The sequence below is a fragment of the Macrobrachium rosenbergii genome, chromosome 2 (genome assembly GCF_040412425.1).
Source record: "Macrobrachium rosenbergii isolate ZJJX-2024 chromosome 2, ASM4041242v1, whole genome shotgun sequence".
In the NCBI taxonomy this organism is placed as follows: Eukaryota; Metazoa; Arthropoda; class Malacostraca; order Decapoda; family Palaemonidae; genus Macrobrachium; species Macrobrachium rosenbergii.
The window spans coordinates 26423014-26437528 of record NC_089742.1 but is presented as its reverse complement, the minus strand read 5'-3'; the positions used below and the strand labels follow the sequence as shown (position 1 = coordinate 26437528).

Below are 14515 nucleotides of genomic sequence, written 5' to 3'. Positions count from 1 at the left end.
AACATGTTTGTCAGACGAAGTTACCGGGATTTGTCTGCCCCCCAAAGCTTTTCTTGGCTGTCCAACATTCTACTTTCTTTTCGCATGCAGGTATTCCTTTAGAGATAAGTGAGACTTTCAAACAGCGACATGCGGTGCACTGTAGGCATTACTTAAGGGTCTTCGCAGCGTGCCTTCCTTAGGCCCCTAGCTGCAACCCCTTTCGTTCCTTTTACTGTAGCTCCTTCCATATTCTCTTTCCTCCATCTTACTTTCCAGGTACTCCTAACAATTGATCCCTAGCGCAACTGCTTTGAGGTTTTTCTCCTGTTACACCTTTCAAACTTTTACTGCCAATTTCCGTTCCAGCGCTGAATGACCTCATTGGTCCCAGTGCTTAGCCTTTGGCCGAAATTCTATAATCAGTTCAGTTCAATTCAAACAGCGAGATATATGTATCTGTGGATATGCGCTTGAAAATATATTATTGCATATTTGCAAATACCTGGCGACGATAAAAATGCCTAATGCTTTGAGAGGTTAATTTCCGTATGGGACCGCAGTGTTGCCAGCGCATCTCACGTGGTGTACTGTAGGCATTACTGAATGGATGTCTGCAGTGTCCCTACGGCCCATAGCAGAGTCCACGTTTTAGAATGTTACTTAATATTAATTACCATTTCCTTACGTCAGTCTCGCTGTCCAACACCTCTAACTATTACTTCTTTGTGCAACTAGGTTTTTTTTTTCAGTTCCACCTTACAAAATCTCATGTAACTAACTAAACCATTTCCACCTAGTTTTCCTCCAGATATTGTTTACACAGTCTTTAGCTATTAAATGAAACAGTTTAGCTCTTTATCTCTTATAGTTTGAAAGCAGTAGCCGTTTTTACGGACGCATACTAAAATACCTTTTTTCTTTTCTTTTTTTCTATTGCAGATTTAGCCTTCAGCAGTTAGGAGCAGAATCTAGGTGGAAATTGTCTTTCAATAAAATTTTCAGTCAGTTATATGCGTTTTTGGAAGCCAAGTCAATGTTTAAATTTATCAGGAATGAATCCGCATTTACCTCGGGGGGGGGGGAGGAGAAGAGAGGGAGGCAGCGGATGCATGAATCTCCCCATAAACCTTCTCGGGTTTTCGGGGGTCCAAATTGCCTTGATATTTATCGCTGGATTTTAATACATTAGACCCCCCAAAAACAGATGTCAGAACTTTCCTTTAATAAAATACTGCAGGTGACTGGCTTATTTTTTTTTTAAGTTATTACTAAATGCCAGAATTTTAAAGGTTTTAAAGCTTTCAGTTCATCATTTTAAATTGTGGGTTTTTTTGTTGTTGTTAAAGATACCGAAAAAAATGTCATTTGAATTTAAATATGCTGTTTAACAAATTTCCATTTATTCCTTGAAAGCTATTTCAACTTTGTTTATGGATTTTTCTTATTCATTTCCTTTCATACTTTCCATCCCTTCAGTTTTTTTTTAATATATATTTATATATTTTTCTTCCATGGTGTAAAAGCTTCATCGGGTGGTTCTAGCATTTACATTAATTATGGTAAATCTCACCTACCGTTGTACCATTAATTTTTCTGAGTCTTTGATATCTAAGATATCAAAAGATATTTAATAAACATCATCCCTAAGTATCATCCCTAAGGACGTTTGATATAATTGAATATATTTCCTACAATAAGCTTATAGTCATTTGAGATGGAATAACTTGTACACCCTGGAATCTCTTGTTGGAAAGTTCATTTTACTAAAGCAAGTTATAACCTTTGATGACCTTACTTTAACTACTATTTATTTTATTTTCTTGTTGATTATTGCGTCGTGACTCATTCGTCCTCTGTAGTATCATTCTTGAGGCGCGTGATGGCAGTCCTTGTCGAATGGTGATGTATGCAAACGATGGATGGAGGAACCCATGTTTTGAGAGTTATTCTAACGTGTTCCTGGAGGATGATACACACACATGCATATATATATATATATATATATATATATATATATATATATTATATATATATATATATATATATATATATATATATATATATATATATATATAGTATATATATATATATATATTTATGTGTGTATATATATGTATTAATATATATATACATATATATTTATGTATATATACATGTGTATATATACATAATATGTATATGTGTGTGTATATATATATTCACAATCACATATATGTAGTATATATATACATATTTTATCCATGATCATAAGTAACCTCTTACAGTTAATCGAAATTCTGTCTTTCTCAGACTTACTTGCAGGATTACTGAAATGCAGCACCAATTCCTTTTGTAATGAATCATTCATTTTCCCGTTCAGAGTGAAAGTTTCCATTAGCTAACTGGGCAGCTTCATATCTAAATTATCTTTGCACTGTCTCGATTCACATTGATAATTTTTTATTTTCCATTTATTACTCAGTGATGCTGCTTTCACAAGCTTTTCAATACTGGATAAATGTAATCTCCGCTTCCGTAAAGATATTTTCTGGAAATTTCTTTCATTCAGTTTTGATATCCCTAATCTGTGATCCTTTTCGGAACCATATCATTCCAAAGTTTGACAGGGACTGGTTTACTGCCATTTCAGATTCATTCACACCCACTTTTTAGCTTCATATCTTACCTCCATTCCCGGTTCCTTTCTTCAGTCTAGCTGCCCAAACTCTCTAACCATTACTTCTTGATGCAACTGTGAGTTTTCTCCTAGTTCCACCTTTAGAACCTTGGACTCCGTCTCATTAGTGTTCTGGAGAGCTTTCTCTGGCTGTCCAAGCACTCCAGAGCCCTCTTTTCACTGTCTAAAGCGCTGAATGGCCAAGAAAGAGCCCCAGTGCTTGGCTTGGCAGCCCAAATAACATAAAATCAAATCAGACAGGCCAAAACTGCATTGGGACGGTGGGGTTTCGGGGGAGGGAGAGACGGAATCCGGCCATTTCTGTTCTCTTTAATTTCTGTCAGTCTCTTACGTCATAAACCTAATACTATTCTTCTTGCATTTCAGTCCATTTTTTTATCTATTTGTTAATTTATTAATTTCAATTTCTTTTTTTAATAAGTGAGTGGGATCTCTTCTTTCTGCATTCCCCTTTATCTCCTCTTATTTCTTCCTAATGAACACCTTAATATTCTTTGGAAGCTTGAATATAAAGTCAGTGGCCCTTTGGTGGTTTGTTCCATATGAATAGGTTTCCTCTTCTGAATAATAATAATAATAATAATAATAATAATAATAATAATAATAATAATAATAATATCTCTTGAACTTACCACACCAACAGTTGTATATCACATCACTCTAAAATTTTTGTTACCGTCTCTCTAGGCTACAGTCAGAGCGTTATCTCGTGCGTATTATCTACTCTAGGTCTTATTGTTTGTTTGTCTGTCTGTCTGTCTGCCTGTCTGTCTGTCTGTCTGTCTGTCTGTCTGTCTGTCTGTCTGTCGGTCAATGTCTCTCTCTCACATGCCACAGAAAGTAAAGCAGTTGCCTTTCGACACCTAATAACTATCAGTCAACAGTCAACAACTGACAGGCAATAGTCGTCATTCAAGTTAATCCGGTCATTTTCGAATGAAAACTTGTAGATAAATAAATGCTTGCAGAAATAAGCTTTCCATTCCTTCACTGAAGGATGTAATTAGATGGTATACTGCATACATTAATTTTTTACTAGCATATTATTGTGTTCTGTCTTACCAATATCTGATAAATAGTAAATATATGATCCCAAATGATGCATCATGAAATTTCTCATTAGCCATTGAATCCCTCTCTGCTTAAAAGCTATCAGGTGTCTGTCAGATCGCCAAAGAATTACGTGGCTTTTGTTAGATTTCGTCTGTCATTCACTGTGCGCCTTGTTATCGTCAAGATCTCTTAACAAATAACAAAGAGGTTGCAAGTCATATGATACCTTTTTCCCACGTTCAGGAACAAACATTCTGAAAAATTTCCACTTTTCGTGAGAAAGTTTGGCACTTTTAGAGTCATCAGGTCTGAGGTAATTTGCCAAGTATCTTTCTGCAAAGTGATGCTGGAGACAAACTCATTTCGAATGTATCGAGTGATACGAACAAGCCTTTTTTTTTCGATGAACATTTAATTAAAAAAAATTCTATATACACAATAAACAGTACAAAGTCTACAAGTGACTCCATAGAATAATTTAGTGGATTTTGATATCCATTTTCTTTTATATTAAAAAAAAGTCGAGGAATTTCACTCATTCACACTTAACAGTAACTTGCTATAAAAACGTCTTATAAAGTAAAAAGATCCGTCATTCACACAGCAACGCAGTAAACAAATGTATATTTTCAATTCCTCGGCGAAATACAGATAAAGAGAGAGAGAGTGGGGTGAGAGAGTGAAAGAGAGAGGGAGAGAGAGAGAGAGAGAGAGAGAGAGAGAGAGAGAGAGAGAGAGAGACACGAACAAAAACAGTCAGAAAGATTTGGCATGGAATCTTTTGAGATGAGCAATATCATATTATTAATCCTTAAGTGTTAATGAATATATATGTGCGTTCATCTTTAGAAGTCTGAACGGGAAGACCTTTTGATCTCACCTTTCCTTTGGAAGGCAAAATATAAAAAAATTTAGTTTTTCTAGGCCGTAATTATTCTCAGAATAGTTATCTTTCCTTCTCTCTATATTGCGTGAATTTTCTCTATAGCAGATTTACGCAGCTAGTACTGAACAAGATATGGATTTTGCGTGGGATCCATTCTTATTTGTCGATCTTGATTTCTCTTAGCGTGACCTATAACTCTGTAACACAGCAACTTCAACTTATCTCCTAAGTAAACAACATCCTATCTATGCTACTCGGTGCCTCCGGCGCAGTCAACGGCTTCGGCCCAGTTGCACATACCCCCGACTGGATCGAAGACTAACTGCTCGGGGCATGTGTAGACCCATCCGCGCACCAGACCTCTTACAGTCTTGGAACAGGAAATGAACTTCTTACACGAATCGGGATGGGCGAAGTACCCAGTGTCATAGCACGTGACTGACCCATCGGCCATCAGAACAGCCTTGTCGCTCAGAGTTGCTAGCTGCCCAAGCGTTCCGGTAAGAGCTCCATCCAGATCCTCGTAATAATAGTCATAGTAATCATTGCTGAGGATCGAGGAAGGCGCTGGGCTTTGAGGAGCCTGAGGAGAAGGTCTTTGGGCGACAGGAGGTCGGGATGGACGAGGACTTCTCGCAGGTGGGCGGCTTGTGGTGGGCCGAGGAGTGGTGGCGAGAGGGCGGGGTCTTGGGGAAGGACGTGGTTTTGGTGTTGTGTGTTCTTCTGGTTGAGGGGTGGTAGTGGGGCGGGGTCTTGGTGTGGTTGATGGAGGGTCAGACCGAGGTGGAGAGGTGGGGCGGGGCCTCGGTGTAAATGGTTTGAGACTAACTTTCTGTGTGGTTTCAGGAGTGATTGTTGTGTCAATGAAAAGTTCATCCTCTGTTGGGGATACAGTTTCTTCTTCAAAAGCTACAGGAGGCAGAATAGTGGTAGGTCTAGGGCGGGGTACTATCAGAGGCCTAGAAACACGTGAATCAGGTTCTATGCTCGGGTTTTCTACATCTTGTACTTCAGGTGTCTGAGGTTGTTGAGGGCGAGGGCGGGATTCAAGCTGTGGACGAGGGGGGGATTCAAGCTGTGGACGAGGGCGGGATTCAAGCTGTGGTCGAGGACGACGGTTATCAGGCTGAAGGCGAAGTGGGAGGCTATCTGATTCAGACTGTGCAGTGGCATCATCACTACCAGGGCGTGTAGGGCGTGGACGTCTAAAGGCTGAAGGAATTGTAGGTCTTGGCGAACTAGCGGTAGGAGTTCTGATTCTCACAAGTCCAGTGGTGGTCTGTTCAATCTAATAATAGTTAGATTAAAATGTTAAATGAGAAAAAAGAATTTGTATTACTTCAGGCAAAGAATATATTCATGTGTTTAAAGCATTTTAAAATCATATTCATTAACTTCAGTTGAATGTGCAAATTTTTTATATCAGCATTAAAATACAAGCAAATGACAACTGTGTGCACAAGAAAAGGTGATGAGCATATGTAAGGCACTCAATCCCAAAAGTCAGGTCAGGACCAAATCGCTGCAAAGAAAGGTCTTTTAAACTTGGAGTCTAGAAGTCAGAACGTAGTGCATCATCAGCTACTGGAGAAAAAAAAAACCTTGAAGAATAGTTTTCGAGTCACCTGCTGGTCCAATCATACAATAAAAGAATAAGTCAAAGGGCCAATGAAAATATGGTGATGGTAGTGGTTGAACTGTGGGTTGGAAAACAAGTTTTTCTAATGCTGAAAAATATGGAATATTCTCTTACCCACACATAATTTCTATCTGGAAGAGATTGTCATTTATACCAGCACAAGCTGGAGAACGATCAGTGAACACAGGTAGAGCATACTTGAGGTAACAGTCTGTACTGATGACTTGTAATTGATTCCCATACACGTCACTCCCTGAAACAAAGATGAAGTGCGTCGAAGTCGAGAGGTCTAAGTCACAACTGGGTCAACTTCATGTCTATTGAAGGTTCGTCTGCTTGGCGTCATTGTCATGTTACATAAGTTTAGTTAATCATGCCAGTAGATCAGGACATGTCAGTGGCAAGAAGTCAGTCTTAATTCTCTAGTGTTGCATTTAGGTTATTGGAATCAGTAAAGTGATGCTTCATTATACGTAAACATGTCAAAAGTGAATCTGAAGAGAACAGTGATTAATGAGATCAGATTCATTTTTAGTCTATTTTTCTAGTACTGGGATGCATTCCAAAATGCAGCTTAAAGTAATGTACATAATCTATAACCTTAACATATTTACATGAAAAAGTTGTAACCTTTATTTACAGTCTCAGTCTACACTAAGTAATATACACATCCATACTACAACCATCACCAAAATGGAAAATGAAAAGAGGTAATAATTACTTGTTCTGACTTCTTCTTGGTTCCACCCCTCTTCCTTACCACTACTCTTCGTTTAGGGACGGGGGTTGTGTTATCCTCGGAGGGATTGACCAAGTGTCCAGAATTATCAGAACTATGTTGATTCTCCTCTTTTTCATGTGCATCTCCCAGAACCTCTTTATCATCAGCTTTTAAAGACTGGTCTGGTAGAGAGTGATGGGGCTGTTTTGAGGAGAGATCATCAAGAGTCTCATTATTCTCTGACACCTTCAAACCAGCTCCTCTGGAGGAAGTGAGTGGATGGCCCTTTATACGAGTGCGAATCCTCTTGGGTCTGGATGTAACGGTAATGGATTTCTGTGTGGTGGCAGGTTTGGGAACAGGTGTAGTGGTAGATGCAGGGGTTGGTGTTGTGGTAGTGGTTGTGGTTGTGGTAGTGGTGGTGGTAGTGGTTGTGGTAGTGGTAGTGGTTGTATTTTGTTGGGTTATATGAGAAGAGGTAAGGGGACCAGAGAGGGTAGAATCTGCATCACCAATGGAATCAAGGTGATAATCCTCACTGTTGATGGGGTGACTATGAGTGCTTGCACCTACACCAGCCTGGGGAGAAAGGGTATCATGCAGGCTGGATCCGGAGTCGCTCGTATGCACAACAGGAGACTCATCATGCACCAAAACCATCGTAGCTCCAATTTCTCCAGGCCTGCTGGATGTTCCATTTTGTCCTTTACCATGCACTATAGGAATATCACTCTCTAATAAATCAGAGGCTTCATCATGCAGTACACCTATTTTAGAGTCAAGATTTCCTTCAGAACCAAACACCGTTAAATGAAGAGAAGTCCCAGGCAGATCATCATTTGAGGATGAAGGGTCAATGCTTTGCTGAGAATGAATAGCAAAATTTGATTCCTCATGTCCTAACTTAGTTGCCCCAGATGATGCTAAAGGAAAATCTAGTGGGATTACAGTATGTGCAGATGTTCCAGGAGTCAGTTCAGTACCATGCATAAAGTCTGTCTTTAAAGCGTCATTATCTATTTTATTTACTGGCTGAATTCCACGTAATGACAAATTTTCAGCTACGTTTTCTTGTTGGGCAGGGAGCCTTTGTCCTCCACGAAATTCTTGCAAAGAAGGCTGATCCAGTAAAGGAGCTAAATCATCAGTATCTGATGCAAGGGAAGATTTAGGGTTTAAGTCTTCAAATGGTAAGATAACAATCTTTTTTGTTTTCTTGTCACTTGGTGTTAAGGAATGCTGTGTTGCTATGCTGCCTTCAGTAGATACTTGAAATGTTGTCTCACTGTGTTGTTCTGTTGTTTTGAGCTTAGGTTCATGGATAGCATCGGTAACTGAATCTGTCCTAGATGAAGTGTCAGCATGTGTTGGGAAATCCCTTGTTATGGGAAAATTATCCTGTAAAGTTACTGTTTCTGCAGCTGGTTGAATTGTCTGTGATTGAAGATTGTTGAGTGAACTTGTGCTAAAGTGTTCTGCATTTTCATCAAGTGACAATTGTGATGTGGTCTCCCCTTGATGTAAAGTTACTATTTCTGCAGTTGGTTGAGTTGTCTGTGATTGAAGATTGTTGACTGAAATTGTGCTAAAGTGATCTGCATTTTCATCAAGTGACAATTGTGATGTGGTCTCCCCCTGATGTGCTGTGTTCTCAGCAACTGATGATTGTAATGTTGTTTGCCTTTGGGATGCAATAGGAATTTTTACTCTTGTTCTGCGCCGTGGTGTTACATTAGGTGATGTATCAGTTTGTTTCGAGAAAGTCTCTGGTGAAGAAATATGTCTGTCTTCAGTTGACTGGATTACTGATGACTGACTATTGTTCACACTAAGAACTTGTGCTTCTGTGTTCTCAGCAAGTGGTGTGTGTAATGTGTTCTCCCTCTGTAATCCAACACGAGACCTTGTCGTGGCTCTGAGCTGTGTTAAAATTGGACCATTTATTGGTGACTCAGTGCTGCTAACTGTAATATGTGAATCTGATGTTGTACTGTAGTTGTTGATAATGGATACATTACTGGGCTCTTCTTTATTATGCAAAGGAGATATATTGTCCTGAGAAGAATCCTTTGTTTCTGTTGTTGAAATGTTATCAAAGGATGTTGAATGAGAATCAAATGTAGAATCTTTTACGTGTAACTGACTATCAAGTGCATCAGAGATACCATCATTACCTTCATTTGCATTAATTCCTAATTGTGAAGCACTAATTCTAGAGAGAACTTGTACTCTATTTTCCTGCCTTCCAATTCCACGTAGAGGTAAAGTATCAGTTTTTATAGGCTCATTCTCATCAACTGCATTGGCACCTGAGGAAAATTTGCTGTCAGAATATTGAACACTTGACAGGGTGTTCAGTCTTGAAGTATCAGGCCGCACACCTCTTCCACGTGAATTAGAATGTTTAATTGAGTTAGATGCAGGCAGTTCTCTTCCAGTAAAAACTCCAGTCTCTTGATTAATTGCCTTGGGTATTACAGGTACTTCAATTTTATTAGCATCAACCTTAAGATTAAAGCCAGGTCTAAAGTCATCTTTAGTAGAGACATCAGGTGATCCATCTCGGTCTTGTACATTTTGCAGCAATACGTTAGTTGGATGATTTAAATTACTCTCAATAATTGTTCCAGTTCCCCTGAAAGCTTTAGACTCCAAATGATCGTCAGGCACCGAAGGCATATCATGATGAATCTCAGGAAAATCATTGAATAAAGGTACTGGTCTCAACTGAGGGAGTGGACTGACTTTATGCACATCACTGGTTTTTGTTAATCCAGAGCTTTCATGGCCCAAGGCATTTACAGCAATATCCTCATTGACATGTTCAGCTAATGCACCTGGGGTCGCAGCACCAAGGGATGAAGGTGAGGAGAAGGATGAAACAAAACCTGTATTATCAGACTCTACATCATGCAAAAGGTTTTCCTCAAAGTCCACCGGAGAGGAGGGTGTAGTAGTAGTAGTTGTTACAGGCTCTACGAGATTGGGCCGATAGCTCAAAGTTGTCAGACTTACGGGAGATTCTGTGGTGATTGGGCTTGTTTCTTCAATGAATGCCAGAGTTTCCTCTGTTGTGCTCGGGCGATTTCGTTGCAGAGTCACATACCTAAAAGACAGATAATTTTTAAAATAACATGACACATTATTCCAGTATTTTAATACCATGATTTACAAGCCATTGCAGGAAAGACCCATTTAAATACACTAAGCAGGTGACTGTAGCATTGCGTTGTATTGGGCAGAATTACTGCAAAACAAAACCTTTCCCCACAACTTACAATATAAAACATTCCTTGATCACATTTGTGGTATTTGATAGCATTTATTTTTTATATTGCACATGACAACAAGGTAAAATTGCAAATGGAATACACTTTAACTCAGTAGACCATGATATCACTTTATCATCAAAGCTAAAATAAGCAGCCTAAAAAGCAAGAAGCAGACCCCCTTCTCCAAGCGTAGCGGCTAGCTAGTGAACTACTGCTGCAACATACAAAACGTGATACCTTGGAGTGCTTCGACTATCATCTAAACCTTCAGGTGCAGATTCCCTAGATCTACTATCAGAAGAGAAAACTGAGGAAGGAGTTGTCGTCGGTCTGACACGACTGATGGTGACATACTCGAGAGTTGGTTCCGTCGCGGCGACCGGGAATGCGGGTTCTCGTTCTCGAACTGGCGTGGACGGCCGTTGCCTCTCGATGGTGACGTACACTCTCTCGCCTCCTGGACTCTGTCTAGCTGCTGCTGCTGAGGCTGCTGATGTTGCAGGATCCTCCTCCTCCTCCTCTTCGAAAAAGGGAGCTTGGGTGGCAGGACGCTGACGCTGGATTGATGTGTACTCGGGCCGTGAGAATGATCTTGATGGTTCTCGCTCCTGTTGTGGTCGCTGCCGAGAAGGCGCTGCTGCTTCTTCTACGGGGGCTTCCTGTGCTGGAGCTCTGGCCCTGAGATAAAAATTATAATAATAGTCATGATATTAATCAGGTTTCTTGGTGTCTGGTTTTGAAGATTTCATTATCTGCATACTATTTATTATTGTGATTATTACGAGTACTAGGAGATGAACCCTATTCACACGGAACAGGCCTACAGGGGTCACTGACTTGAAATTCAAGCCTCAAAAAAATATGGCGCTCATTGGCAAGAAATTGCAGGTAATACGAAATACAGAAAGATTTCAGCCGAACCAGAAAAAATAGAATGAACATCTGACCCATAAAACTAGGAAAGTCTTTTCAGGGTCCCTTGTAAAAGAGATAAAGAAGGGTGTATGATTATTCAAAATCAGTTAGGAAAACATTCTATTCTTCATTATCAAAGAAAAGCGTACAGTTTTTCTCTTGAAAATTAAATGCTAAATGAATTATCTAGGCGAGATATAACCCTTCTCTAACCTGTCTCTTGAAATAGCTGAATACTGTGGACGAGTCCTTCCGCCAAGATTGCCAGAACTAGATTCTTCAACAATATCGGGAGTCTGTGGCACTTCTGCTTCGCTGAGACCCACGAATTGATTGCCACCAGAATTCTGTGATCTGAAAAGGTGCAAGGCACTTTTTAAGAATTTCTTTTTTCTATGATGAATATCGTAGTGTATCGTCTTCAAATAAGTTGTTTCTTTTGGTTCAAAACATCGACTAAATGATTATTGTTAATCGCCTATCTTTAGTATACTTCAGCCGATCATCTATACAGAACTTTCAGCAGAGTAAACCAGCTGCTTTTTCATTACATTAAGCAATTAGTATGGCGCTTATAGAGTACCTTGTATTTTTAACAAAGGAGCAGGTCCAAAAATATACTCGTATATTCGAAATAGCATTAATTCTAACAGAAAATATTGTAACACTTTTTAAGGTATGCAAACAATTTATTGTAATTATTTCTTGAGTGATACTGATGATATTTCATTGGAAGATTTAGATCTCATAAATCAAAATGCTAAATGGTAAAACTGCAAAAGGATGGATAAGGAGGACATTATCCTTTTACATAGATCTAAGAAGAAAAAGTAAAATACTGGGTCACAACAGATTAATGCTTCAACTGACCTGTCATCTAAATGAAATGATTTGTGAGAATTCAAGCTCCTTTTAACTTTAACGTTTATGATGAGAAACATCATAAACTTCTGTATAAATATTGATACGTATCCATCCGTAAAATCTAATTTAAGGGGAAAAACATTGATTAGAAAAGATTCAGAATATAAAGGCCGTCACTAACGCTAAGTTATACCTGCGCAGTTATGCCTGCACCGTCGGCCCGTGCAGGCAAACCTGAACCCACTAACGTTCAGTTTTGCCTGCATAACTGAACATTAGTGGGTTCATTTTTGCCTGCACAGGCCGACTGTGCAGGCACAATTGCGCTGGTATGACCTGAACATTAGTGGGTTCAAATTTGCCGCACAGGCCGACTGTGCAGTCATAACTGCGCAGGTATAACTGACCATTAGTGGGTTCAGTTTTGCCTGCACAGGCCGACTGTGCAGGCATAACCGAGAGTTAGTGGCGGCCTTAAGACAACACAAACACTCGTTTCACAACCTTTAGCAAACTCATACTGAACAAAATCGAATCCGCTCTTACTTGGACTCCCTGTTGACGGAATTCTCGTCTTCTTCAGGAGCAGGCGACCCAGCAGCCTCTGGCGTGTCGTAGTCATCGTAGTAATAGTAGTCATCGTAGTAAGAATAGTCAGTGGAGATTTCTGTAGTGGTTGGAATAGGCGTGGAGGGTCCTGGAGTGGTGTGTTTGGCTCCTCCACCTCGGCTCTTTTTGTCTTCAGTGCTGCACTTGGTCCGGGTAGGGTGGTCGCACCCGTCGATGGTCTTGCTGAAGACGAGGCCTGTTGTTGTATGACAACAATTATTAATCTCTTGAGTAAAAAGCCACAGTAATGTAAATGAGAGACTGTATTTTTCCAAAATACGAAAAGGTTAAACGGTCGAAAGTTCCCCTGTTTTATCCTTTTTGTATTTTGGAAAATATTTTCCTGAACAAGATCTTAGAGACACAGGCAAAAAAATAAGAAATATTTACTACATATGAGAAAAATGTCTGTTAACATACCAGAATTCTTTGAAGGCATCATGAAATATTTTCCTGAACAAGATCTTAGAGACCCAGGCAAAAATAAACATTTGCTATAAATAGGAAAAATGCCTGTTAACATATGAATACCAGAATTCTTTGAAGGCATCATAAAATGAGACCCAGGCCAAAGAAAAACAAATTTACCACTTATAAGAAAAGTGCCTTTTTGCACACGAATACCAGAATCCTTTGAAAAGGAGTTTAAAATTCATCAGTACCTGAGGGACATGTGAAAGCGTGGGCCACTATTCCCAAGCCAGAAGCTCCAGAATCTAGACACCAGTAGTACTTGTGGCAATTGTCGGGGTTGGGGTAAAAACCTTCTCGCCTGCAGGCAAAGTCTGGAAAGTATAATGAATAGCAATTAAGAATTGCTGAAAGTAAATACACATATGAAACACAAGTAACTGTTAGCTGAGGTTTCCTAATTTTCTGTACCATAGTCATTAGAAGCCTTACCATTATGGGTATTTGATATTTTCGGTAACTTGATTGTCTCACGAATATTTAGATTTTGTTGCATATGAAATTTATAAATCCCGAAAAAATCCTTCGTTTGTAGTAAGGCTACAGAGATCCAAATTTGTTCAGCAAAACCAAGATTATTTACCACAATAACAACGCCAGCAATATTTTTACTTATACATACTCAGTTTAACTATATATTGACAAATGAGATCACACCTCAAACTACAAATAAACACATACACACACACACACACACACACACACACACATATATAATACACATATATATATATATATATATATATATATATATATATGTGTGTGTGTGTATATATATATATATATATATATATATATATATGTATATATATATATATGTATATATATATATATATATATATATATATATAAATATAACATATATATATTAATATATACATACATATGTATAAATACATATATATATATATATATATATATATATATATATATATATATATATATAAATATATATATCTATAATCCCTAGCAAGGAAATAATATAGATACTTTTGTTAGACACTTTTTTTACCTCTGCTGACCAAAACGTCAAGCAATGAATTTGGCCTACAGTATCATTATTATTAAAAATTCTACATCTTTAAATACCTTACCGACTTTCCCTTTTTTTAAGCTCGGCTCTACTCTAGTGTATCGCTAAGCTGATTGATTATGATGGAGTTCTTAACATTAAATAAAGTCAGCTTCTTCGGACCCTGCTTCAAACCTTTCAGTCACCACAACTCGAAGAAAATAAATCTTCCATTTACTCACTGGATACTGGACTAGGCGTTGTTGGTGGGGGAGGAGTATTCAGTGGGTTGATCGTGGTTGACTGTTGCTGTTTGCGTTGATTTTGATTTCCTGGACGTCTTCTGCGACCGCCCTGGCGTTTGCTGGGAGGTGTTGTCCTTTGTGTGGTCCTGGAATGAATGCCCGAGATTGA

The 14515-nt window shown here is 38.8% G+C and overlaps 1 protein-coding gene across 4 annotated transcripts in view; it reads right to left on the bottom strand.

Annotated features, from left to right (window-relative positions):
* Window positions 1-4104: 4104 nt before the first annotated feature.
* LOC136844147 (uncharacterized) overlaps window positions 4105-14515 on the bottom strand; it is an 85992-nt gene continuing 75581 nt past the window's right edge. For 2 of the 4 annotated variants that reach the window (XM_067113161.1, XM_067113167.1), the window contains 7 exons: window positions 14344-14492; window positions 13281-13403; window positions 12556-12814; window positions 11359-11499; window positions 10468-10908; window positions 6959-10064; window positions 4105-5886 (listed from right to left, as the gene is read on the bottom strand). In XM_067113161.1, the coding sequence (XP_066969262.1) occupies window positions 4849-5886; window positions 6959-10064; window positions 10468-10908; window positions 11359-11499; window positions 12556-12814; window positions 13281-13403; window positions 14344-14492 (5257 nt within the window). In that variant the 3' untranslated portion in view covers window positions 4105-4848. The remainder of the gene's footprint in view (window positions 5887-6958; window positions 10065-10467; window positions 10909-11358; window positions 11500-12555; window positions 12815-13280; window positions 13404-14343; window positions 14493-14515) is intronic. The other 2 variants (XM_067113173.1, XM_067113177.1) reach the window with 2 other exon arrangements.